The sequence below is a fragment of the Cebus imitator genome, unplaced genomic scaffold, assembly GCF_001604975.1.
Source record: "Cebus imitator isolate Cc_AM_T3 unplaced genomic scaffold, Cebus_imitator-1.0 Scaffold106, whole genome shotgun sequence".
Lineage (NCBI taxonomy): Eukaryota > Metazoa > Chordata > Mammalia > Primates > Cebidae > Cebus > Cebus imitator.
Genome location: NW_016107421.1, coordinates 6,171,378 through 6,198,913, shown reverse-complemented (window position 1 = coordinate 6,198,913; position 27,536 = coordinate 6,171,378). Strand labels below are relative to the sequence as shown.

Sequence of the window (27,536 nt, the reverse complement as noted above, 5' to 3'; positions counted from 1 at the left end):
GTGGCCTGACTGTGAGAAAGCCACTGTTCTAGAAGCCTCCCTGTCATTCATGCTGTTGCTCCCACACTCCCGCTCCCTGCCTCTTCACCTGGAGTTGGGCTGGTGCTGTGAAGTGGGGTCTCCAGGGCCCTGATTTTTTTCTCTGCGCTCACTAACGTGGTCCAGCACTTGATCCTTGTCTCCCCTGCCGTCGGGGTCCTTCCGTGAGAAGCCCATTCACACATACTGCTGTTCTTTGGAATCCTCTCCTGCTGACGGCTTTATCCTCTGAGATTCGGTCTTTCACTTTTTAAGGCTGTCTAGGGAGCAGAAAAGTTTAATTTAAATGTACTCAGATGTCACAGTGTCATATTTTCGAGTTTTCTATTCCGGGGATATTTTCCGATAGTGTCTGCTAAAAGTTTCAAAATTTTGCCTTTCACATTTGAGTCTTAATCCACGTGGAACCCATTTTGGCGTGTGGCCTGTATAGGGACAAATCCCATATTTTTCCCTGGAGCATAGTAGAGTAGGCATCTGTCCCAGCTACATTTGCGGAGCACCCTGCGTTTCCACTGTCATCTGCAGAAGACCTGCATCCGCCGTCTCTGGGAGCACCTCAGCTTCTGCTTCTCAGCCCTTATTCCATGTAGTTTTATAATCAGCTTTCAGGATCATGAGCTACCTTGCCCTGGACCTATAGTTCAGTTTTGAGGGAATCGTTATCTGTGGTAAGTAAGTCTTCCTGTCCTTGAATACGAGGTGTCTTGCCATTGATTTAGACCATTTTAAAAGGTCTTTCAGGGCCAGGGGCAGTGGCTCACACTTTCATCCTAGCGCCTTGGGAGGCTGGGGCAAGCGGATTGTTTGAGCTCAGGAGTTTAAGACCAGCCTGGGCAACATGCAAAACCCCGTCTGTCAACACACACACACACACACACACACACACACACACACACACACGCAAGCCATGCGTGGTGGCACGCCTCTGTAGTCCCCGCTGCGTGAGGGGCTGAGGTGGGAGGATCTCATGAGCACAGGAGGTGGACGCTGTGGTGAGCCATGGTCATGCCACGGCCCTCCAGCCTGGGTGACACAGTGAGACCTGTCTCAAGAAAAAAGAAAAAGTCTTTTAATATATTTTATAATTTTTATCCATGAAGGTCTTTCCCCCCCTTTTTTTTTTAATATTAGGTTTTCTGCTTGTCGCAGTATACTGAAGTGGAATTGGATTTTTATATTGATCTTATCTGACACTGTATTACATTTCCCCATTAGCTCTATTAACTTCCCTGTAATTCTCCTCCTTGCAGGTGGTGGGGTAGCAGGAGCAGTCCTGGAGTCTGGAGCAGGAGTTGCGTTCCCTCCCTTTGTGCTTGTATCATTGCATCAGCTTTTTTGAGATTCACCATTAAAGGCCATATTTGCTGGGGCCTTTTAATAGATACTCTTTTTTGGTTAAAGAAGTACTCTTTTATTTCTAGTTTGCTAACAGCTTTTATAATGAATAGCTGGATTTTATCATATACTTATTTTCATTCTGAAGATGATCATAATTAAAAGTGAATTGGATGTAAGGGTGATTTGTACATAGGTTGCTTTTCGTACATTTTCTTGCTATTTTTGTGTTAAAACACCACGTGTATTGGTCTGCTGCCTTCTGTATAGACTGTTAGATTAAGCTTGCTCACAAGCTTAATCGGGATTTTCGTGACTGTATTCATGACCAAGACTGTAATTTTTCTGTCTTTTTTATACTTTGCCCAGTTCTTGTGAAAGGACTTTTATTCTCCCTCATAGAATGGGCTCGGGAGCGTTCCTGCCTTGTGTCTTCTCTTGAAGCTTTTGTTTAAAGTTGCATCACCCGTTCGTTTCACCTTGGCTGTCACTGCCTTTGAGATGATTTTTGTGAAAAGATTTTCAAGTATTGATTCAATTTAGTCCACGGTTATAGTGTTATTCTGTTTTCTATTTTTTGTCAACTTTGGAAAGTCACATTTTTCTAGAAATGTGTCTATTTCATGGAAGTTTTAAAACTTAGTGGCCTCATGTTGTTCCTTGTATTTTTTTACTTTTTAAATCTCTGGCATATCTGAGCCTAGGTGACCTTTTAAACTCCTAATTTTTTAAATTTGTGCCTATTCTTTTCATTTTCTAAATCACTCTTAACAGAAGTTTGTCTTTTATTGGTCTTTTGAGAGAACCACTTTTTTAAAAGTATATAGGTGTATATGAGTGTATATAATGATTCTGTTTCATTTCAATTATGTATTATCTGCTTTCATCTGTTTTCTTTGGATTTGGTCTCATGTTGCTTTTCTGATTTCTTAAACATATATCTAGCTTTTCAATCTGTATTCTTACTATTGTCAAGTATAAGCATTTAAGGCTACCAAGTTTCCTCTAATGATAGTAAGCAGAATCTTACAAGATTTTACAGGTATTTTTTTTCATTCTTATACTGTTTAAAGGATTGTTATGGTTTCTTCTTTGGTTCATAGATATTTAGAAGTTTTTGTTTGTTTTAAGAAATTGAACTTTCTGTTATAGAGAATTACAGGCACAGCCCGTGGTATGGAGAGCCGTGGAGTGAGCCCTGGGGCCTGTCAGCTGGCTTAGGCCAGGGCAGCCCCTCCAGGACTTGCATGTACCCCTCCCTCCCCACCCCTTCCCAGCCTCACCGTCTTTCCGAGTCAGACCCCAGTCACCATGTCATTTCATCCAGAACATTCTAGTGCCTCGCTCTCTAAAAGATAGGGACCTTTTATTTTAAACATTCATACAGTGATTATGTGTATTTTTAGACAAGATTCATTATTAGTATCAGATTCTTACCCAATGTTGATAGATCCCTGAGGCATTTCAGGTCACACTTTTTTAGTTTGTGGTTTGAATTTTGGTACAGGGAGTCTCTGTGTCCAAGTAGTGTTCATATACTGTGACTGGCACCTGTCAGAAAGTCCTCAGTTAATCTCTGGGTTTCTTCTTCCTACCTTTATTTTTCAGTCCTTGAGATTTATCTGCTGAAGATACCATGTTAATTTGTCCCACAGAGTTCTTCTCCTTCCTAGGTTCTAAATTTTACCTGGGTTTCGCCCTGCGATGTTTAAAATGTTCCTTTGTTGCCTGTGTTTCCTAGAGCTTGGCAGTTAGATCTAGAGTTCTGATCAGAGTCAAGCTTGCCTGTTTCTGGCAAGATTTTATAGATGGAATGGTGCATCTCTGTTGGGAGGCAGTCAGCCATACCCGTGTTTGTGTATGTGTGCGCGTGCATGTGAATAACAGCTGTGCGCGTGCATGTTTCCATGTGAATAACAGCTGTGTGCGTGTGAGTGTGAATAACAGCTGTGCGCGTGCATGTGTGCATGTGAATAACAGCTGTGTGTGTGTGCATGTGCGTGTGACTAAAGGCTGTGTGCCTGTGCATGTGAATAACAACTGTGTCCGTGTGTGTGTGAATAACAGCTGTGTGCGTGTGTGTGTGAATAATAGCTACATGTTTTAAATTTATTTTATTATTATTATTTGAGACATGGTTTTGCTCTCTTGCCCAGGCTGGAGTGCAGTTGTGCAGTCTCGGCTCACTGCAGCCTCTACCTCCCACACTCAGGCCATCCTCCCGCCCCAGCCTCCTGAGTAGCTGGAACCACGGGCATGCAGCACCACACTTGGCTATTTTTTTGCAGATTTTGTAGAGATGGGGTTTCACCACGCTTCACAAGGTGGGCTGGAACTCCTGGGCTCAAGTGACCCACCTGCCAAAGTCTCCCAAAATGTGAGACTGCAGGCAGGAGCCGCCATGTGCCACCAACAGCCGTATTGTTTATCCAACAAATTCTTTCTTTCTTTTCCTTAAAATTCTTTCTGATGGGCCCTGGCCTGCCTGACCGCTGCTCTGGAGGTGACGTGCTTTATTCCTGGCAGTTAAGGTGAAACGTTACTGTATGAGCCAAAAAGTCTGAAGTGCCTATTTTATGCCACTGTCCTCCATAACCACGTGGGTTACAGACATTTGACACTGGGCACCCCTTCCCCACTTAACTCTTGCTGTCCTCCACTATTTAAATTGCCCTTTACTTCAACCTCACGAGTGAGGGGATCGTCTTCTTCCTTCTTTCTTCTTCTCCCTCCCTTCTTTCTTCTGCCTCCTTTCTGATCCCCCCTCCTCGTCCTCCCCTCCTCTCCTCTTCCTCCTCCTCGTCTTCTTCCTGTGTTGTTCAGGCGAAGTCTGTTTCCATCTCCCTCCGTGGCCCAGTTCCTTGCTCACCTTTTCTTCGTCCCCCTTTCTCTGGTCACCTCTGTGTTGATCCTCCCCGAAGGCTTCTTGGTGAGTTTTTGGCTTTCTTAGTGTTGAGTCTGGTCTGCCTGCTTACATACTGCACTTTCTTGAAGGAAAGTTTCCCCTGAGTGCAATTCTAGCTGGACCATGGCTTTCTCTTGGTGCTCAGATGCTCCAGTGCTCCTGACTCCTGTGGCTGCGTTTCCTTTGTGGGGCGATCTTGCCTGTATTGCAGGGTCTTTGAACTCTGTCTCTGGTGGTCTGCCATTTCACTTTGCAGTTGTCTTAGTTCCATTCTGCTTTTTCATGCTTCATTGTGCTTTCTGTGTCTGTAGACGCATGACTTCCACCAGTTCTGGAAAATTCTCAGCCATCTGTCTTCAAATACTGCTTCTCCAGAGTTCTGACAGTAAGTCGAGGTTTGCAGCTCAGAGCACAGACTCTGGAACCTGAGTCCCTGGCCTAAATGCAGGCCTTGCCACCCGCCAGCCATGTGGGGTGGGGAGACCAGGCAGGAAGGATGAGTGCCTGCAGGAATTCAGTGCTGAGGGGCAGAGGCGGCTGGGGGATGTCAGCTTGGATGACAGGTGAGGTAGGGACAAGCACAGGTACCTTCCCTGTGGCATTGAGTTCGCTCTTTGACCCAGGTGGCAGGGATTAGCTCTGTGGGGTGCAGTCAGGACCCTAAGAGGCTTTAGTGTTTGAAAACAGAGGATGGGGGCATCAGAGGCCCCTGTGTGGTCTCAGCACCTGCCCTGATAGGATCTCCAGAGGACAGACTTGGGGTGCCCTCTGTCCTGGAGGGCTGCATATACAGTTGAAAGCTAACCCATTCCCAGGGCCTGGCTGTTGAAGGGTAAGAAGCGGTAGACTCTCCGTGCCAGGACCGGGATGCCTGGTCCACCCCTAAGCCCCTCCTGAGCACACATCGGTGGTGCAGCCCTCCATCGACCCTCTCTTCCCTGAAAGGAGGGTTTCTTGGGTCGGCGGAGGGGTTGGCAGTGCAGATGGCAGACTGTAAGGGCTGGTTTCTTTAGACATGATCCGGATCAGAACCTCTGGCCATTTCCCTGGAGCCCATCACAGCCTGCCTGCCAGGTGCCTGCTGTTCCTGGCATTCTGCCTGGGAACTCATGTCTGTGTTCCAGAACCTTCTGCAGTATAGACACCTGTCCCATGGAGCCTGGTGCATTCAGGCTGCCTTTTCTAATAAACCTCAGGCTGAGTCACTGCTGCCTGACCTGTGGGGGTGGTGGCCCAGGCACAGGGGCTGCTGTGTCGTGGTCAGCATGGTGGTCAGCTGTCCACTTGCAGCCACTACACCTGCACAACACCGGGACGCCGGGACACAGGCCAGCCAGCAGGATGCCCGGCGCAGAGAGGAGCTCACAGGTTCACAGAAGCCCCAGGCTAGATGCTTAGAAATGAGGACTCTTGGGCAGTGTGGTGGCTCACACCTGTAATCCCAGCACTTTGGGAGGCCAAGGCGGGTGGATCACCTGAGGTCAGGAGTTCGAGACCAGCCTGACCAACATGGATGAACCCCGTCTCTACTAAAAATACAAAATTAGCCAGGCGTGGTAGTGCATGCCTGTAATCCCAGCAACTCAGGAGGCTGAGGCAGGAGAATCGCTTGAACCAGAGAGGCAGATGTTGCGGTGGGCCAAAATTGCGCCATTGCACTCCAGCCTGGGCAACAAGAGCAAAACTCCGTCCAAAAGAAAAGAAATGAAGTCTCCTGCTTTGCACAGGAATATGAGGTTTACCTAAATCTGCTTCATTTTTCGAATTATATTCCCTTCATTCTGTGCTACGAAGAGCATTTTAATTTCTCTGACAAGAGAGCTCATTGGGTGACTGAACTCGAACTCCTCATAGGAGCTGTGGGAAAGGCACTGAGGAAAGGACAGCCAGTGTTTCTTTGTCCCTCTGCACTGGAGAACAAATCAGCTCCTATTTTCTTTGTGCTTTAAGAAGCTGGAGTGTTTCTGAGTCCTGTTTGAATCCCTTGAAGCTGAGAATTCCATCTGAGCGTCATGTCTGTGTTAGCACCTCCCAGCCCTCACCTGTACCGCTTTGCATGCAGAAGGTTTGCGACTGAGGAAACCCTGGCCAAGGCTGGGGGTGAGGGATGGGGGCTGCAGCGAGGTCTTTCCTGCTGGACTGTGGAGTGGGGACTGGCAACTGTGTGTGGTCGCCGTGGCAGTCCCCATACCCTCCTTTTATGGAAGACAGTCCATGGGCGTTCCTCTTGTGCGTGTTTGTTGAACCCAAGTCTGTTTCCATGAAAGCAGTTCAGCTTAGCAACCACGGGACTTCTGCTTCTTAGTGATCATGGAAGGAGGAAAAGGCAGCTCCTTGGATTCTTGCTCACATCCAGAAACTGTAATTTTTGTATTTTCCAATGAGCCTTCTTGGCTTCTAGTTAGAGTAAAAAATGGAAGTTTCTAAATCTGAGCATGGTCAGATGTGTTTTTATCCTTGACTTGTATGTGAAGCTGACTTTGATTTTGCTATGATAATTCAATTATTAAAAAGGGGCAGGGAGGATTCCTCCCAGGTGCACCTGTGTCCACCTTGTCTGTCCTGGGAGGGCACCTGCTTGCTGGGGGTTCAGAGTCTCCGGGACTGGGCACCCACGCTGGGGATTCATAGTCTCCGGGGCCGGGCATCCACGCTGGGGGTTCGGAGTCTCCAGGGCCAGGCATCCACGCTGGGGGTTGGGAGTCTCCGGGGCTGGGAATCCACGCGGGGGGTTCAGTCTCCAGGCTGGACATCCATGCTGGGCTTGTGGAGCTCTGCCCCTTGGTGTTTCCCGCTCTCTCGCTGGGACCCTGGACGGGTCAGGCCCTTGGCCTTCTCAAGGTAGCTTCTGCCTGCCACCCTGTTGCACAGGCACCGTGCAGGGCTATGTGCCTGTAGGACTGAGGCTCCGCTCAGCACTGCCTATACCCAGGAGTCTGGGCTTGCTTCCTGGGCTGTACTGCGCCCCACAGCCTACATCTGGGTGCGGCAATCAGTCTGCTCCAGCTCAGGCGGCGTGGACGGGCCCTTCCTTTCTTGTCAGTTCTCTTTGCCTTCCTGGTGCTCAGCTAACTGGATGCGCCACAACCTGCAGCTCCACCCTCTTGGACACACTTCTGGGCACTGTGGTCACTGATTCATCACCCTGGGTGACGTAAAGCTTTTTCTGGGCCTGTTTTTTCGTCTGAGAAGTGTGTGGAGCTCATGAGGCCAGAGGGTACCTCTCCATTGAGGAAGCCTCGCCCTGTCTCTCCTGGACGGCGATTCTCCATGTTGCATGGCCCTGTCACCACCACTCTTGTGTTGAGGGTACATCTGCTCCTGTGATGAAGACCGAGCCACACCCATGCCAGCCCCTCTCCCAGGAGCTCCTGTTGCCCTGCAGCACGCAGGCAACCTGCTGCCACCCTGATAGATGGAGGCCAGGGTGCCTTCCCCAGAGTCACCCTGCTGCGTGTGAACTCACACCCGACCACAGAGTCTGTGCCCTGTCCACCACCCCACTCTGCCTGTGTCCAGGTGTTACTGCCATCATCTCCTCATGTCTTAAGTCCACACTGGAAATTTGGAGAGGCCAGGTCTTTCTGTCTGAGTGTCCTGTGAGACAGCCTAAAAGGAGATTGTGGGTGGATATTACTCTCATTAGGCTTTCCTTGCAAACACCACCCTACTCTCTGGTATTGGAGACTGCAGGCCTTCCTGGCGTAGGTAGTCCTCTTCCCACACCCGTGTCCCCCAGGCTGGTTCGAAGGTTCATGGATGAGGTGAGGCCGTGGGGATGGCCAGCCCTCCAGCAGCAGCCCGCTGGCCTTCCCCATCAGGATGTTCTCGGCTCCAGCAGACTCAGAGAAGCCCTGGGATGCTGGAGATGCCTGCAGCGGGGTGGAGCTGGGGGAAGAGCCTGCCACCTGCAGGGACCACCCTCTCGGTGGTACAGATTTGGGCTGACTTCATACCTTATTACGCCTGCGTCCACTTAGACTTTTTCTGCTGGTAAGAAAGCAGTTTGAAAACTTGGAGATCGGGAAGGTGCTTTGAGTTGGGTGGAAGTGAAAGCCGATTTACCTAAAAACAAAAAAGACCTGTGGAGTAAATGTACACCTGGTAGTAATTGCAGCTCTTTACTTTTAGCAGTGAAAGTAATGTTTGAGGAATGTGTCCTTTCAGCCTCTGCTCAGCAGGCTGAGCCGGCCGCGCCTCCCCGATTGTCACCTGTTTTCCTGGTGCTGTTGGGAAGGCCTCTGGGGCTGTTGTCTCAGCCTTGAGCTGCTTTGCGGGAGCATATCCTAGGTCACTGCCACAGCCCCAGGAGCTTTTTAGGAAAAAGGGACTTTATTTATGGAGAGCTTTGGGCCGTAGGCTCTCTGGGAACAGTAATTACAGGGAGGTCTGGCTTTGGTCAGGAGTGAAACCAAAGCCCAGGCCTCAGGGAGTCGGCCAAGGGGTCGGGCAGGCCCACTGGAGGCGGCTTTGGAAGACCGTCAGCTCTGGAGCAGGGGTTCTCGGGCTTCAGGGGTGCCTGGGTCTCTGTGGCAGGATGGGATCGAGGCCCCCTCATTGCTCCTAAAGCCCTGTGTTGCCAACCACACCCAGCCTGAGGGACCTCCTGGGTGACCCGCGAGCTCCCCACAGCACTCCTTCTGCCCTGATGTTTCCTGCAGGACCAGCATCCTCCTCTTCCTGCTCAGCCAGTCAGGATGCCAGGGCTCTGGTTTGCTGTCCACTAGTGTGTGGTCCTGACAAGTCACTTACACTGTCTGAACATCACTTTCCCACACCTGCCAGGTGGGGTGTCCCCCAAATGAATGAATACATAGGCACTGAAGACCGTAGGCTGGAGTTTGCCCCAGGCCCTGTGATTCCCTGGTCGTGAAGAAAACGAGCAGGGGACGTTTATTGCGTGGGTCCTCTCCCGCCTCCTGCCGGGGCGCAGTCTCCTCTGCTGCAGTTCTCAGGGAGCTTGAAGAGCTTTACCTCCCTTTGTGTGTAGAAGGCTGAAGCGTGGCTCCACCCTGGCCTGGCCACGTGCCGAGCTGCCTGCCTTCGGGAACTCTGCACCGAGGACACCGAGGAGCCCGGCGTTGAGCGCAGTCTGCCTGTGATTCAGCTCTCTCCCACCCCGCCCCACCCCGCCCCGAAAAAGCCTTCCCATGTGCACGTCTATAAATACCACTGTGTCTTGTTTTTGGATTTACTTCTTTACATTTGATTTCAATTGAAAACAATACAAAACACCCTCTTCTTGCACCATAATATTTTCTTATTTTTATTTTTCAAGCATAATTTAACTTATAGTGAATTGTTAGCATAAGCTTTTGTCTTTGGCATTGCATATATGCATGTAAATGAGATAAACAGAAGTGGCATATAAAAACTCATCTGCATATGCAGTCCGAGGTAGGGCCACATAAGTTATATACGTTATCTACAGAGCATTTTTAAATTTTTACCTTGAAGAATACTTCTGCCTTCTGTACCTCATCTCTACTTTTCATGCATGCCCGTCCCCGCCGTGTTAAACAGAACAATTGGAATTCAGTTAAGAACGTGTAGGTGAGAATGTCATCGCATGTAAGTCACGGTTTTGAATGGACCCCGATTATGACCTGCGAGGGTCTTTGAATGTCAGTTTTGGTGAGAGGTGCTCTCCAAAGCTCCAAGGAGGAAAGGCAGGTCAAACACGCGTGTCCATCCCTCTGGAAATTCATAGACCCACCAGTAAAGATTGATAGGTCGTAAGTCCCAACCCCATAACAGCGCTCACCCCGATCTCCAGACTGTGGCCTTTGAGACGGTTTTCCACGGACGGGACCCACATGGGGGTCAAGAAATATACGGGAAAAGCCCAGCGCGTCTGGTAGCAGAACAGGGCGCTGCTCTCAGGGAGCACGCACGGGGTCAGAAGGAGCCAACCACAGGGCTCTGGCTCGTCAAGGACAGGACTGCAAGCGTTCGTAAACAGTGGCCGGAAAAACACCCCCCTCCCCACTGCCTTTGGTGGGGAATGAAACCAAAGCCCAAGCCGCAGGGAGTCGGCCAAGGTGTTGGGCAGGCCACGAGACAAGCTCACGATGTTCAGGTGTGGGCAGATCGAGGGAGAGCAGGCATGGCCCTGCCTTTCTCATAAGCACTGTTCGTGAGAGTAATAAGACAGCTGGTTTTGGATCCCGTCTTATGACAGAAATGGTCCCGCTGTCAAGTGGAGAGGGGCTGATGGAACTCGAGGAGCTCTGTTTAGAGCCCTGATGGGAGAATCAAGGCAACGATCATTTGGAGTCTCGCAACATGAACAAGCCGCCCAGGGTGCTCACTTAGGTCTTGCTGGGAAGCTCGGCTGCCTCTGGCCAGGCCTCCCGAGTAGTGCCCAGCTTACAGAAAAACGGGGGACAGAGTCTCCTTGTTCACACAGGGGTGTAATCAGCAAAGGGCAGATGACCCAGTGTCTTCAGCTAATATATTATGGGGGACAGGGGCAGGAGGTTGGGGTGGGGGGTCTTAAAAGATACATCAGGCAGTTGCAACATATCTGGATCTTGAGTTGAATGTTCATGAAACTATGGGAACACCACCTGGCTATTTGATAGTATTATAGAATCGTTGTCAGTTTATTTGGTGTGTGGACCACATTGGGTTCGGAAGTCTTTCTGGAGAAGATGCTGTGGTGACTGGGGCCTGCTTCCCTGTAATCTAGAAGGTGGGAGAGTGGTGGGTGTGCAGAGGATGTGAGATCAGCTCAATGACACTATTCTTCATGATTTTGTGTATTTTTGGAATTTCTCATAAAAGATAAAAATATATATTCCAGAGAAAGGTCATAAGCTCACAAAGATGAGGGGTGACATGAATGAGAGTCTGGCAACTGACAGCTGGTGACAGAGTCACAGTAATTTGGCAGACCCAAAAAATCAGATCTTGGCCAACCACAAGGAGCACTGAGAACCCACTGGACGGGAGCCACACTGCCACAAAGGGGTGCTCTCCAGAGACCGATCCTGCGGGGCTCTGCGTGGGGACAAGAGCAGGCTGCGGATGTGGGTGTTGCACCCAGAGCAGGGGCACTGGTCACGGTGTCCACAGGGACACTTGAGTACGGGTCCCTCCCTCGGTATGCTGAAGGCTCAGCCCTCACCCTCCAGTCTCGGGATGGATGGTGGGCCAGCCCCAGGGGAAGGGTCTCTGGGCACTAAGCTGGGGGCTCCTGGTGATGCCACCTCCAGTCACCCTCCATGAAGCCTAGCATTGAGAACCACACTGTGCCTACTGCTTGCAGGTGTTTTTCGTGCCTCCACTCGCAGTCAGTGATGCATGACCGGGGCAACCAGGCGCCTAGGGGAGGCTCTCGCAGGGAAGGTAGAGAGCAGATGAGACTCCGCAGGGAAAAGAAACCTTTTCACAGGGCGTGGTGGCTCACGCCTGTAATCCCAGCACTTTGGGAGGCCAAGACAGGAGGATCACTTGAAGTCAAGTTTGAGACCGGTCTGGCCAACATGGGGAAACCCTGTCTCTCTCTACAAAAAAAGAAAGAAAGAATTAGCCAACATGTTTGTGCACACCTATAATCCCATGCACTCAGGAGGCGAGGCATGACAATCATCTGAACATGAGAGGAGGAGGTTGTGTTGCCAAGCACACCACTGCACTCCAGCCTGGGCGACAGATGAGACCCTGTCTCACAACAGAAACACAACGCACACACACGCGAAAATGTGTAGCGAGCTATCATTACTATCTTCAGGAACTAGACAAGATATTTTACCCAGGAAAAAGGAAGAGGATGACACAAAAAAGAATCTCCAGGGTCCATTGTCCTCTGAAAATGGCTGATTTGAGTAGAAAAAAAATAGCAAAAATCATGAACCCTCAATTAAAGGTTAGAATACACTTAGGGAAGTCACGTATGAAGAAGCATGCGAGCCAAGACCAAGCAGGAGGGCAGAAAAGACCGAGCGTTGTTCCCGGAGCCCTTCCACCCGGGGCTGGGCGTTCCAGAAGGAGACCATGGGAAAGGGGAACCCCCATGAAGTCCTTCGAGCAGCTTCCTGACGGGAGGGCGTGAGCTGCCGTCTCCAGAGGACCAGCTGGGTCTCCAGCGGTGGGTGTGAAAGGTCTTCACCAAACCACACGGTTTTGAAATTTCAGAACGCTGGGGCCCCGGGGAAGACCATAGATACCTGGAAAGAGACATTGAGTGGCCTTCAAGCTGGAATGTCCTGGAGGGGCCGGCCCCTCCAGACCAACAGCAGTACAGACAGACGGAGCACCTGCCCAGGGTGAGCCGTGTGGCTTCGGAGTCAGTGTCTGGGCCAGCCTCGCCAGACTGCCCGCCTCACCGCCTGAACCTGAGGATGCAACACCCAGCCCTTTGTCTGTGCCCGACCCCTGTTAACCATGTGGCTCCGCTCCCTCCTCCTTTCCCCACTGCCTCGATCACACGACATCACTCATTTCTCCAGAGGGGTCTTCTGCCCGGCTCCCACCTGAGAGCTGGAGGTGGCCACCGTGGAGGCAGCTTGCCCTCCAGACCACGCCTTCTGGCACCTGGTTCTGGTCCATGTGCCTGCCCTGCAGATGTCGCAGACAGGGTGCACCCGGCTTCCTGGGGGTCCCCCATAGCTTCACCCCAGAAGGAGCTCTTGTCCCCTGCCCCAGACGCTGGCAGCAGACTCGGACTTGAGACTGTCCTGTCCCGGGAACCACCGTCAGCCCCTCGTTCCACTCTATTGGTGCTGCTGCTGTCAGTCTTCTAAAAGCAAAGGACGTGTTTTCAGGGCCACGTATGTGTACCCCTTATAATTATAGCAAAGTAAGAGGATGTTTAACAGAGTCAGAATGCTGCTCATGGGTAGAGGGTGCGTGCGGTTTGAAGGGGCGCAGAGGGTGACCTTTGGGGCGTCACGGAAGCAGTGGGCGCACCAGGTTCCCTTTGTTACTGTTCTTTTACTAAAAGTTCTTCAGCGTGGGTGACACATGGCACAATAAATAAAGGGTGAAGGACATTTTCACTAAGCCCTGCCTTTCTAACGTGCTGTCTGCCTCCTCTCTGTCCCATTCTCTCTTTTCCCCCCACCCCCACACACGGGTAAAATGTCAGTGTGAGAGGAAATCATGGTTACATAGTTGAAATAGCTATTATTTTTCCCTTGATTTGAATGAGTCATTCTTTACTTGAAGAGACCCTAAACGTTGACCATGTTTCCTAAAGAATAGTGCTTCTTTTTCTTCCAAATCTTTATGATGGCATGAAATCGTGTCCTGAGAGAGGACCTAATCATGTCATGGAAAATGAGTGTGCTTCTTTATGAACATTTATTTTAAAAGAGAGAGAGGGGCTAACAGATTTTCTGTTTGTGATTGAGGATTCATTCACAGCACACTGACCATCTCCCATTGGACTCTGAATGCAGCCTTTGTGCTTCTACTGACGTCAGGAGTCTGATTGTATTAATATGTTTCTCAAGACACAACCTATAAAAGCCATTTCTGCTCTACCATAGAATATTCATGAGAATACAGACTTTCTTGTTTTGATGCTGCATTCTTTAAGTAGAGAAGGTTTTATTGTTTTCTTCAGGGTGCTTTGGGTCAAAAGCACTAGCAGCTTCTGCTGGGAACTCGTGGCATTTTGAATGGTTTTTGATACAGAAATAGCACACGTCACGTCTGACACAGCCGCCAGCGCACGGATGCGTGAATGGGATTGTGGTTCTCATCTCCGCAGCTGGTGAGTGGGGCCGAGCCTGGGACAGCTTGGGCCCCGACCCCACCCACCCGGCTCCCAGGGTCCTCATTAGGAAAGAGAAGCTTTTCTGAGGAGCCCCGGGGTGGGTCTCCTTGGCCTGTGAGCGCTGATTTTGTGTTTTGAATCCTGTGTAAACGCAGCTTTGTCTTCAGAGGCCCTCCGTGGCTGGCGGTGCTGGATGGGAGGCAGGCGGTGTGCTGCTGTTGATCTCTGCTCTGCTCTTAGCTTACTGTAGCAGAGAGTGGGGTTTCGTGTGGCAGTCTGGTAAATCAAGGCAGTGTGAACATCCCTTTCCCATGCTGTGAAAATGCAGGAAGTGCTGTTATGAGAACGGCGCAGCCTTCTGCTCAAGGCAGCACGGTGCGCCCGACTCCCCAGCCTCAGCACCCACCGGAGCCCGCTCTGGCTGCACCATGCCAGCGAGTCCAGGCTCCTCCTCAGCAGAGGGCGGCTGCCCCACTCTTCGGTGTCCAGACGGAGACGCGCACCAAGCTGGAGCCGTGCACTGTGAGGGTGACTCGCCTCTTGCCAGCACCGCCAGGGCAGATCAGCGCCCACAGCTTCCAGCATGCACGACACTGCTGGAGAAGCGGGAGGGACTGGAAGGAGTCTGCCTGCCTGCCCTCCTCCTCCTCAGCTGCTGGCCTCAGCAGCTCCAGGGTGGCGCAGTAAAGGCCTGGAGGAGTAAGAAGCAGCTTCCCAGCTGAAGGCTGCATCCTTCTCTCTGTGCTGTCATGGAACGGAAGCTTTTAGCAGAAAGAGGAGTCTGTAAGCGACATCCAGAGGATGCAGGCAGCACTTTTTTCCCCCATAGGGCCCTCTCTTTTGGGAGTGGGGAATGTGGTGCTAGGCTGCTCAGCGGCTGTTTCACAGGTGGCAGAATTTAAGAGCAGACCTGAGCCCAGCTGCGACCTTCCAGGTGACACACGCACAGGAGGTTCAGCTGTGCCACAGGGTGGGGGTTGGCAGGAGCGGCCTCCAAGCCTCAGAGGAGGACTCCCTGGCAGCGGCGCGGCGTCCAGCATGATCCATGTCTGCTTTCATTGTCTCTCAGCCCACTTGACAAATTCCTTTTAAGATGAAATTTGAATCAGTTTGCGGAACTTACACAAATCTCCAAGAAAACAGCTTAAAGAACAGATGAGAGAATGAGGCTGGGCGCGATGGCTCATGCCTGTAATCCCAGCACTTTGGGAGGCCGAGGCGGGTGGATCACGTGAGGTCGGGAGTTTGAGACCAGCCTGACTAACATGGAGAAACCTCATCTCTACTAAAAATACAAAAAAAATTAGCTGTATGTGGTGGCCCATACCTGTAATCTCAGCTACTCAGGAGGCTGAGGTAGGAGAATCGTTTCAACCCAGAAGGCAGAGGTTGCGGTGAGCTGAGATCACACCATTGCACTCCAGCCTGGGCGACAAGAGTGAAACTGTCTCAAAAAAAAAAAAAAATGAATGAATGAATGGTGTAGGAATTAAAGCATTAGTAGCTTGAGTAGACTGGATGGGAAGATGCGTTTTAAATTTTTTTAAAAAACAGGAAGCAGTCCCCCGCATCCCATCACTAAAATGTAGGTTATCCAGATGAGGCTCATCCAGGGAGAAATTCTCACCTTCAGGGGGCACTGCCTGTCCTTGGCATCCGAGTGAGAGCATCTCCTCCGTGCTCAGTGGCGAATGCTGGCCGGCACCTGCATCTCACAAGGTGAAGAACCTTGTGATCATTTTCCATTTCTGAAAACTCCCGTGGTGGGAGTTTTGGCCCACATCAGCATTGAGCCCCCCCTCAGATCTGGCCCGGCACATGAGTTGTGATGGGAATTTCAGTACGCAGGGCTTTGCCTCTGACCCTGATGAAATAGCTTCAGTGGCGTTTGCATCAAGATCACCTCAGTGTCATCTCTGTTATGTGCTTTGGACCCAACATGAACTTGTGTTTCCTTGTAAGATTTCCTGTGATTCCAGATTCAGAGGAATCTGAGAAAAGTGTGAAGAGAGAAAATTCTACTTAGGCGGCAAACGGTGGGTGCAGAGCCTGCCTGCCTTCCCTGCTTCGTCCTGAGGAGCCGGGTCCCGGCTGGCACCAGAGTTTCCGCTGCTTCCCCTCACGCCCTCACTGCTATCCCAGCCCCAAGCCTGAGTGACACTCTAGGATTGCAGGTGCAAGCAGGGCTGCTCTCTCTGCGCCCCCCCATGCCCATCCCCATGGTGCTCCACCTGTACCCTGACCTCTAGACCCTTGCCTAGACACCCCCTGCCCTCAGTGAGGTGCAGCCTGCGGTGGGCCTTTCCCCTCGGCCTGCCGTCAGCTCCTCTGCTCCTTGGGGTCTCACCGGCTGCCCTGGGCCTGTCCCCACAGCCCCTGGCACAGAGCAGGAGCCACGTTTGCTCCTTCAGGAAATGAATGAGAAGGAGAAATGTGGACTCGTCATGTTTTTGAAGTTAATAGAAAGGATCCCTTAAAAGTTGTTTTATGTTCAGTTTTTAAAGAGATCAATTACCAGACATTTGCGATGCCGCCCTCCCTCCATCTGTGAGAAATTAGAAATGGAGACGGGTTCGCTAAAGCCAGCAGCGGGTCAGGCTCAAGCCCAGCGCCTGGGGCAGGACCCTGTTTCTACATGGGACCTTGGGTCACACTGGCACATATTATAAGCGGGGGTCCCACCTGGCCCCCCACACAGAGCCAGATGAGGCCATGTATGGGAAATAATCCAGCTTACAAGATGCAAGGCTGTGCAGGTACTTATCCTCTGTGCTTATTTCTTTACACTAAAATGTCTCTACTTAAGCAAACAAAAAGAATATGAGAGAGACCGTTTTCATCTACAAATCTAGACACCAGCATTCTAAATAACATGGTCGGTGTTTTGTTTTTATAACTTTGTCCTCTCCTAGAGATAAATGCAACTTTGCCCTTCTAAGTTGTATAAGTATATGCATTCATTGATGGATTCACTGATGGATTCACTGGCGGATCCATTGGCGGATCCACTGACGGATCCACTGGCGGATGTCGACTTGTGTAACTTAGAAGAATAAAGTTGTGTTTCTCCCTGGGAAGGACAGCCCGGCTCACCTGAGGTGCTCTAGGAAGTCACTGTGCAGGGCCCTGATTCCAGGAGAACCGTGTGCCAGTCACAGCCATGAATGCGGAAGAGGGAACAGAACCTGACTGACATTCTGACATTCACGAGACCATGTTTTCAGGAAGGCGTTGAGCACCGCCGTGCTTGTGAGAGCTGGACCCGTAACCCTTGGCGCCAGCAGCAGGGAGTCCGCAGCTGAGTCTCCTTCAAGAAGCCAGGCCCTCTTCTCATTTTTCTGAGTTTGCGAGTTTGCTGACTTAGCTCTCCTCCCTGCCCTTCATATATTTTATTCCTTATAAGAAAGTCTGAAGCAGATGTAGGTGAACACTGGTGCTTCGTAAAACCAGCATTGCTTACGCAGTTTTTCCATTTTGCTATATCTTATAAAAATGATCAGAAAAGGGAAGAAAGGAAATGAATAGGGCCCAGTCCTCACCCATGTGTGGGGTGGGGGTGTGCGTGGACCCCTGCTCCCTGGTCTTGCACATCGAACACATGGTTCATGTGTGTAGACTCTTCTCACATAATAGCAAATGAAAACCTTTTACTGTGTCAAACTCAACACCCAATTAAGAACTAAGCACATGCGTTATAGAAGCTGGGAGTTGCACTTCACTAACTTGGTGGAAGAAACCAAACAGAAGCAGTCAAAGAGGAGGATTTCATTTAAAAACAGCAGCAGCGACAAGGCAGCCCGTGCTGCACTGTGAATGTGCTCAGATCTGTTCAGAAGCTTCTGTTGCCTTCTGGGTCGTTTGGTGTCCTCTCACTGTCCAGGAAAGTGGCCTGAGCTGGTCTTCACAGCCTGAGGCCTGGGCACTTCTCAGGTTCAAGCGAGTCCAGCCCAGGGCAGCCAGCCCAGGGCAGCCAGCCCCTAGGGGCAGGTTAGGAGCGGGACCAGCTGCGTGTGGTGGTGGTCGGGGTTGGGCGGGGGGGGGAGGTGGTGATGTCAGTCAGAGAACCTGAGAACCTGAGAGCACCCCTTACCCTGAGCACCAAGAGCTCAGGTGACTGTGGCTTCCGCGGCTGAGTGGCAGTCCAGGGATCAGAACCCCTAGCTGAGCTGGTGCCCAGGCCTCCCCCAAAGAATTTCCCACCATTTTCTCAGGAGAAGGCTGAGTCCTGGGACCAGGTTTCCTGTGGTTTGGAGGCAAAGCCAGTGTGGGACTCGCTGCCCGGGTGGTGACCGTAGCCGTGCTTTGCACAGAGGGCAGTTGCCACTGTGGGCTGTTTCACCCACATCGGTGGCTTTGAGACTGTGATGTTCAGTTTTTCCTAGGAACTAAGTGACGGACAAGGCCTGGTCTTAGGCAAGACCAGAGACTGGAAGGCCCTGTGGGCTGGGTGCCAGGGTGAACGTGGGTGCGATGCACTCAGAGAGGGGCACCCAGACAAGGTCATTTCTAAAGGTGCTGACCCTGAGGGGCGAGGAGCTGGTTTTCTTAGCAGCCGTCTTCTGCGCTCACACACCCCTCTGAGCCCGAGACTCTCCTAGAGGGCAAGGCCCCACCTCCCTGCTTGGCCCAGGTCGCATGGGTGTTGGTTGTGGGGAGCTTTCTGAGGGGTGAGCCTGTGGGAGGGCAGCAGGTAAGGTGGGCTCTCACTTGGACTCTCAGCGAAGTTTTCCAAAGAGCCGCGTGTCTGAGAAGTGACACTCAGATGTCCCTGGGCTGCGCCAGGAGCAGTGCTGGCTCGGAGTGAGTGCGCGCACCCACCGCGTGCTTTCAGCGTAGGGATCTGCCGTAAAAGGGGCGCGCACATTGAACTATTTGTGATGTTTGTAATTCAAACCCACCCCCTTCCTGCATTTCTTTTCTGACTTTCATTTGGTCTTGATTTGTAAGGAGTGGAATTGATTCAGCCTCTGTTCCTCACCAGAATGACTTGTAGCCTTTTTTCGATAGCACATTAGGACAGGGCAGAAAATCCATTTCTTTGCAAGGTACAGAAACTCATGCCCAGAGGAACGCACTTGTGCCAAGAGCCAGGAGCACGTCGCGTTGGCTGCATCTGGTAAACATGTTTTCCAAGGGGGCACTTGTCTCGTCATGGAAACGGGCTCCGGGTCTCAAGCGTCTGTCTGGACCACTTCTGGGCACACACTGTTCTTGGTTCACAAACAGCTGCGCAGGGGCTTTGTCAGAAGAGGAGGAAGAGGAGCAGAACAGGTCGTCTTCCTGTCTGAGGGCTGGCGCCCGCCCTTTTCCTTGGCCAGCCAGAACCTTTTTCTTTATTTTCCTCTTGATTGACTTCTAGAAATGATGTCAGCAAGGCCTCTGGGCCTGTAGTGGGGTCTTCTAAGAGCCGGCCTCCCGGGGCGGGTCGGAAAGGAACAGGGATTGTGGAGTGTGTGTCCTGGCCTGACCTTCCACAGGCTTTTGTGTCTTTTTTTTTTCCCTTGAGGAATGGGCCTCAGAGGCCACTGAGTCTTGCATTTTGAGTCTGCTGGGGGAGAGGGGAAGGGGTGTCCGATCCTTAAATGTCCACAGGCCCCCTGTGAAGGTGGCTAGAGTGTTGGGTGGGGTCCCTGGGACTTGGGGGCGGCTGAGGGCGGCAGTGACCGGCTCTCCTGTTTGTTCTTCCCACAGTGGACGTGGCCACGGCGCTGCCTCTGCAAGTGGCGCCCTCGGCAGTGCCCATGGACCTGCGCCTGGACCACCAGTTCTCTCTGCCCGTGGCGGAGCCTGCCTTGCGGGAGCAGCAGCTGCAGCAGGAGCTCCTGGCACTCAAGCAGAAGCAGCAGATCCAGAGGCAGATCCTCATCGCCGAGTTCCAGAGGCAGCACGAGCAGCTCTCCCGCCAGCACGAGGCGCAGCTCCATGAGCACATCAAGGTGAGGCGGGGGCGTGGCGCGGCGTGCACGCGGGTGGGCCAGGCCTCCGGCGCCCTCAACTCCTGGTGACGCCAGGCCTCAGCCTCTGCAGAGTGTGCTGGCCCCAGGCATGTTGGAGGCTCCTGCAGGAGGCCACCTGCATGGGGACGGTAATGCGGGGACGACCGCGGGCAGCACTTGTGTGTGTTGTGGAGGAGGCGTTGTGGGAAGCACATTCCAGACAGGAAGAGTGCGCATCACCTGACTTCATCTGAAACATGCTCAGAAACACAAAAGCTCCCAGAAGGAGGAAGCACCAGAATCTCAGTGATCGTTGCTGGGAGGTGTGTTGGCAAACCTTGTGTTTTCTTTTCTTAGGACTTTTCTGTGTCGTCCATTTTCTCTGCTAACCTGTTATTATTACAAACAGATAATATTTTCTTTCAATTTAAATGTGATAAGAAGAAAACAAAGACTTTTTTTGGTATTTATCCTCTACAAATATTAATCTGATACCAGATTTTAAAATTAAATAAATTGGAAATATGTATTAGTGATATGTAGTGAAGTTCTGTTATATAGTTGGCAGACTAGTTATGATATCTGTGATGATAATGTGCTGTCACTGCATTTAGAACCATATACAGCAACACCGTCTAATAGAAATATACATGAGTATATTGAAATTATACCAGTAATTTTAAATATTCTAGTGGCCACATTAAACAAAGTGAAAAATCCCGCAAAACCAGATTAAATTGTCTATTTCTGTGTAACAAAATTACCCCAACACTTAGCCGCTTAAAATGGCAAGCTTGTATTATCTTGCTGTGGGTTAGGAATCCCAGAGCAGCTTAGCTGATGGGGTTTTCCACTGTGTTGTACTAAGATGTCAGGCAGGGCTGTGGTCTGATCTGAAGGGTTGGCTGGACTGAGGTGGGAGGAGCTCCATTCAGGCTTGCGTGGCCACAGGCAGGAGGCCTCAGGTCCTTGTCCACAGGGCCCCTCACAGAGGGAGCAATCTGAGAGGAAGCATGGCCAGCGTGGAAGCCACAGGGTCTCTTGTGGCCTGATGTGGGAAGTGGCAGGCCACCACCAACACTGCTGCTGTTGTTCATGCTGAGTCTTGGCAAGCCAGTGGGGCCTAGACATGTGGAGCATGTCTCCATTTGGGCCAGCTGCGTTCCAGGCCACATGTGGTTCGTGGCAACTGTTGGACAGCACAGACGTACAGCATCAAAAGCCTGTGACCGTATGCCACACAGTGCTGATGAGATGCTCATGTGGTCCACCGGTAGGAGTTGTTGGCTGCCTGACATTAGCCCACACCCAAATGTTAGTGTGCAGAGTAGCTAGGGTGCATCCCTCTGTTTCTGCTCTAGCTGGTAATTCTCTTGACCACGGGATCCCAGTTTCCCCTCCTTGTATATGTAAGACCCTTTGTTCCATGTCTTTATTTAATAATCACTGTTGAAAAATGGCGGTAAAGTAGTATCAGTTTTCTGTAGGCTTAGTGCCAGACTTCGGGGGAGGCTGCATCCCACAGCTGGACTGGCCCTGGAGGATGGGCTCGGCGACAGCTCCAAGTCCCCTCTCGTGGGTGCCAAACCATTCTGTGAGTGCCTGTGCTTCAGAGGTGAGCCTTAAGAGCTTTGTCCTCATCCTCCTCTGGCCTTGAGAGACTTGGGCTGGGAAATTTCTCCCTGGACCCTGAGGGGCTGCCTGGAGGCCCTGAGCCTTTGGAGTCTGACTGGTGCCTTGGCGTTGGTGGGCTTGGGAGGTCCCACTGCTGCTGCTGCTTTTTCCTGGGTGCACTGGCCTGCTAACGTCAGCATTTGACAAACTGAGGATCGGACCCTTTCCTGAGCTCTTGAAGCCCATGCTTTGTCATTTTTGCCCTCAGAATTCAAGCCATCTAGCAGCGGTGTGTCACGAACACGTCACCTGTCCCTGTGGAGGCTGACCCACCAACCTCCACTGGAATCCTGCCAGTTTAACAAGTGCACTCCAGTTTAGGGTGGGGCAGTGGGGGGCTCCAGTGCCCCTCGTGATCCCCATGATCCTGACACTCCTGGCATGTGGGACATGAGAGAGGACACAGACTTCACTTGAGTGACAGCGCCACTGTGTGCTGTGGCCAGGCCAGGCTTGCCTCCCTCACCGCCTGACCATGGGCAGCTGCATGTGGCCTCTGTTTTTCAAGCCTGGGAGAAGAGTTTTCGAACTGCATACAGAAAACAGGTGCATGCCAGGCAGAGGCGCGGGTCACCGGGACTCACCGCAGGGGTCACTGGGAGTCACCACAGGCAGTCCCTGCAGCCCACGCAGGGCTTCAGCTCACTGGCCTTCCTGTGACCGGCCAAGAGCAGCCCTCGTAGTCATCAAAAGTCACCACGATCTTATGCTATCAAGTGGCCACTTGTTTTATTTAGTTTTTGTGCCGTAGGCTCGCATTCTGTGGCTCCTAGGGGTAGTTTTGTAGAATGAGTATTGTAGCTCCTTTGTACTCTGCACGTTGGCAACCCCACGTCAAGCCTGGGGACTCCCCAACAGCAGTCTTTTGACCCATGCACTGCCCTGCACTTCTCGGAAGCCCCCGTTGGCTACTGGTCCCGCCTGCCTGGGGTGGTGAGGACCGCTCGCTCACTCTGCAGCCCAGCACAGAGCCTGGCTGAGGATGGCCTCGGGAGCTCCTGCTGAATTCCATTTTTCCTGTTGTCACTGTGCCCATTGAGCCCTGCGGTCCTCACCGTTGATCCACCGGGAACATTCACAGCACGTGATTAGGACACCACCCCTAAAACTGCTCTGGGTATTGGTGCAGAGTGAATTGTGGGTGTCTCATTCTGTGCTGGTTGAATCTGTAGCTTTTACAAGAAGACGCAGATGAGAAGCTGAACAGTGAACCTAAGCGCCATGTGTTTGACGGGGGCTCCCAAGGTCGTCTAGGAAGCCAGAAGACATAAAAAGACACTTGAGTTGGGGTCAGTGCTGCCACCTCAGGGCGGGGCCCAGTCCCACCCCCAGAACGCCTCTGCCTCTCCTCCCCTGGTGCCTCAGGAGCTGGCTTCGTGGCTCACAAGAGAGCCCCCTGCCCCAGTCCTCATGTCGCTCCTGCAGGCCGGGCCCTCATACCATGCTCCTCATTCCTGGAGGGGTCCCTGGGAGGGTCTGCCCCCCGCCCCAGCAGCAGTGGCGACCGACCCGCTGAGAGGTGGCCGGTGGTCCCAGAAGTGTGGCTCAGAGCCCATCTCAGGGCCGGGGCCTCAAAAGCACAGAAAGAAGCCCAGAGTTGCATTTCTCTTTGTGTTTTAATCGTTTATTTTGTCATTAAAATACAGATTGCAAAAGGCATTTGAACTCCACAGTGGTTTCATTACATTAGGAGGCTTTGCTTGGATGATTTGAGCTCCCTTTCTAGGCCTTCATCTTGTTAGTGACATTTGGCAATGGTGTTTGTCAGACAGATTTCTTGAACGCAAAATCTAATTAGTGTCATTAAATCATCAGTGAATTTGAATAGAGTTTTATAATTGAAAAGGGAATCATTTTTAAAATGTAACTTAAATGGTTAATGTTGGGTAAATAGGCTCTCCTAGGAGAGTTTTAGTGCCCGTGACCCTCGGACTTCCCGTCTCCTGGCTGTTCGCAGCACCTTAGACTCAGCCTCGCCCCTCCTGCTTGGACACTGCTATTCCACTAGGAGGGGGTCCCAGGTGAGCGAGGAAGCTTCTCTCTTGCACTTCCGTGTTTTTGTTTCTTTGTTTTTTGAGGTGGTCTCGCTCAGCTGTCACCCAGGCTAGAGTGCAGCAATGCCATCTCAGCTCACTGCAGCCTTCGCCCCCCAGGTTCAGGCAATTCTCATTCCTCACCCACCTGAGTGTCTGGGATTACCAGCATACACCGCCATGCCTGGCTGCTAATTTTTGTATTTTTGGCAGGGACATGTTTTTCCCACGTTGGCCAGGCTGGACCTGAACTCCTGGCCTCAAGTGATCTGCCTGCCTCGGCCTCCCAAAGTGCTGGGATCACAGGTGTGAGCCACCCTGTGGCTCGGCCTCTCTCTTGGATTTCTGATTAATGTCTCCCAGAAGGGTATGGAGATGGAGGATACAAACATAGGTACCCAGAGAGGGTCCAGGGACAGGCCACAGAGTCACGGCTAGAGCGTGCCCCTGGCTGGTGAGTAATGGAGCAGCAGGGACATGTAGGAGACCCCAAGCACACGACTGGGCCCCAACACCCCCCGCAGGGTGCATCTCTCCCCAGGAGTCACAGGGCACCCCCCACAGGGGACATCTCTCTCCAGGAGACACAGGGCACCCCCCACAGGGGACACTTCTCCCCACGAGGCACCCCCCACAGGGGACACCTCTCCCCACGAGTCACAGGGCACCCCCCACAGAGGACACCTCTCCCCACGAGTCACAGGGCACCCCCCACAGGNGGACACCTCTCCCCACGAGTCACAGGGCACCCCCCACAGGGGACACCTCTCCCCACGAGTCACAGGGCACCCCCCACAGGGGATACCTCTCCCCAGGAGGCACCCCCCACAGGGGACACCTCTCCCCAGCAGACACAGGGCACCCCCCACAGGGGACACCTCTCCCCAGGAGGCACAGGACACCCCCCACAGGGGACACCTCTCCCCAGGAGGCATGGGGCATCCCCCACAGGGGACACCTCTCCCCAGGAGGCATGGGGCATCCCCCGCAGGGTCATCTCTCCCAAGAAGGCACAGGGCACCCCCCCACACAGGGCACATCTCTCTCCAGGAGACACAGGGCACCCCACACACACAAAGGGTACACCTCTACCCAGGAGACACGGAGCATCCCCTATAAGGTATTCCTCTCCCCAGGAGACACAGGGCACCCCCCACCCACAGGGCACACCTCTCCCTAGGAAACACAGGGCACCCCCCACCCACAGGGCACACCTCTACCCAGGAGACACGGGGCATTCCTTATAAGGCATTCCTCTCCCCAGAAGACACTGGGGCACCCCCATAGGGCACACCTCTTCCCAGGAGATACAGGGCACCCCCCCATGGGGTGCACCCCTCCCCAGAAGACAGTGGGGCACTCCCCATATGGTAGAGCCTACAGGGCAGACACAGTGCACCCCCATAGGCCATAGCCATCCATGGTAGACACCACGGGACCCCCCCTCCCCAGGGCACAGGCTCCAGGGCAGGCATGGGTGCCCTGTGTGTAGGTTGTACATCGCCCGCATAAGGCTTACTTTCTCTCCCTGCACTGGGGTAAGGCCTGCCTTTTGTTCCCCTCACTTCAGGGGACTCCCAGCCCGATGCAGGAAACATGAAAATCGCATACACAGTTTTAGCACGCAGGTCTGTTTTACTAGCAAGGCCGGCCTCTTTTTCTTGTGTGTGTGGGATGGGGGGACGTGTGGTTTGTGCTGTGGAGAGCGCAGTGTGTAGGAGAGTTTTCAGAGAGCTGTTTGGTCGATATGTGACTCTTCCTTTCAGGGAGGGTCGAATATGGAAAGGAAACCTAGTTTTATGGCACTGGAAGTGCGGGTCATGATTCTTGTTCTCTTTACTACCTGGCCAAGGGAGCTGAAGAGGTGTCATCCAGGCTCGGCTTTCGGTCGCCTGAGGCAGCTGTCAGTAAGCCTTAGGGCGCACCTGGGCTGCTCCGAATACTTTATCCAGGGCTCCACGCCAGGACAGGGCTGCGGTCAGGAGGCAAGGCGTTTGGAGCGGAGAACCTCTGTGGTGCTTCTGGGTGAAAGTTAAGGACAGACGGGAAGACCTCATCCACACCTTTGCTTAGCTCGAGCTGCCTCCCAAGCCAGGCAAAGACACACGCACACGGGCATTGGGCCACATGGGCAGTGGGGCCTGGCAACCCATGGGGCACGTGGGCACATGCCTGGAGAGCCCTGGGTGCCACGGCCCACCTGGCCCCAGCTGGTCTGCACCTGGCGTTCCCATCCATGGGCGACAGCTCACCGTCCGTGGCATCCACTCTCCCACCGTTTCCTCCTGGCCCTGCCGCTGAATGTGGGTGCAACGTCTCCCCACTCTGGGGCATTTTCCTGGTAGGTTAAAGAAGAGACACAGAAACTCAAAAGTTTACTTGATAAGTGAAAATCTTTTGGGGTTTCCACTTGAACATCTGTATATTGAATTCTGAAGTCAGAGTCAAAGCAGGTAAGTTCTGGGGCTCGTAAATTTGATTCAGAGTTCAGTGTACACTTAACAAACTCAAATACGGTTAGAGTAATGGGATCGGTGGTGATTGGTTTTGTCTTTGCTTTTCGTAGAAGAATGACGTGGTAGTCATCTTATTTTAGATTGCTCATTAGAGTTGCAGTCTGCAAACAATGCTTCCAATAACTCTTCCCCCATGGAGTAGTCTTGCCCTTTACGCGCTAGTGAGAGCGCAGCTGCAAACCATTTTAGCTCACTTAAAAATGAGCACATCTCAAGCCTGAATTCGGGACCCAGTGGCGCACCTGCCCTCTGGAAGCCAACTCAGGGTGCCCCACAGAGAATAAGCACACATTCAGGATGGCGGCCTGTGGGGCGGGAGTGAACAAGAGTGAAATGGTCACCTGCCCTTGTGGTTCGTCCGCATTTTCTGAGGGCTCCAAGGACAGAGGGTCCCTGTGTCAGAGGATCAAGAAACAGGCCCGGCGTCTAAGGTTGTGCTGTGTATGAGGAGTGTTTAATCTGGTTTGTTCTGACTGCTTTCACTTTGCAGGCTTTGCTCTACAGATAATCTGTTCTAAATCTAATAAGGTGGAATGTCTCCCTCCACGCAGCGAAGCGTGAGATCTCGGCGTTGCCGGGGGGTAGTGCGGGAGTCAGGCACTGTTTGTGATTGCTGGTTTCATTAAAGCCCCACAGCAGTATTGTGTTTCTGGGAGTTTTGCCTTCCTGTGAATTTTAATCCCCAGCAGCCCCGGTGGCTGTTTTCATTCTTTATGTAATGATGGTGGAAAGAGCTCCCTTGGCTTCTGGGTTCTGGCTGACAAGTAGATACAGTGAGACTGCATGTGGCCCTGCTCTGCATTTCCGCCCTTAGTGAGCTCTGAGCAGCGGGAGGGAGGGAGCAGGGCCCCTGTGCAGGTGGCAGCCAGAGGAGGGGGGCTCGCAGAACTAGATCGGTTCAACACGGAATTGTGCTTGTTTTCTGAACTGAGAAGCACCCAGAAGCCCTGTTGGTTGTACATTTATAGTTAATGGTGCCAGTGGCGTTCCCGATCTGCAGATGGTGGCCCAGGGGTGACCTCAGGGCACTGTTACCTGTGGATGCAGCTCTGGCACCCCAAGTCAGAGTCCTGAATCAGTACATGCCCAGATGTTTGTCCTAGTAGAGGGACCTTGCTCGCGTGAGCTCATCTGTCCTGAGTGTGATTTTTCCACAGTGTGGCCTTGAGAATGGTGTTTGTTAGAATGAATCTAGTGAGATGGGACATATTTTATCTCCCACTTCCTTTACCGTTTCGTTGCCATGCTGTAATTTGGTTTTCCGCTTGAAAGGTAAGCACACGCCACTGCCTTGGAATTGTTAGCGGAGTTCTGGAGCTAACCTCACACGCAGGCCTGGTTTTGCCAGCTTGGAGGGGTGGAGGCCTGGGG

General features: G+C 52.2%; 1 protein-coding gene across 4 annotated transcripts in view; it reads left to right on the top strand.

Annotated features, from left to right (window-relative positions):
- The window catches only part of HDAC4 (histone deacetylase 4), a 185,344-nt gene that overhangs the window by 24,945 nt on the left and 132,863 nt on the right, over positions 1-27,536 (top strand). For 3 of the 4 annotated variants that reach the window (XM_017537830.2, XM_017537827.2, XM_017537829.2), the window contains exon 2: positions 19,698-19,942. In XM_017537830.2, the coding sequence (XP_017393319.1) occupies positions 19,698-19,942 (245 nt within the window). Of the gene's footprint in view, positions 1-19,697; positions 19,943-27,536 lie in introns of those variants that run through there. The other variant, XM_037741777.1, reaches the window with a different exon arrangement.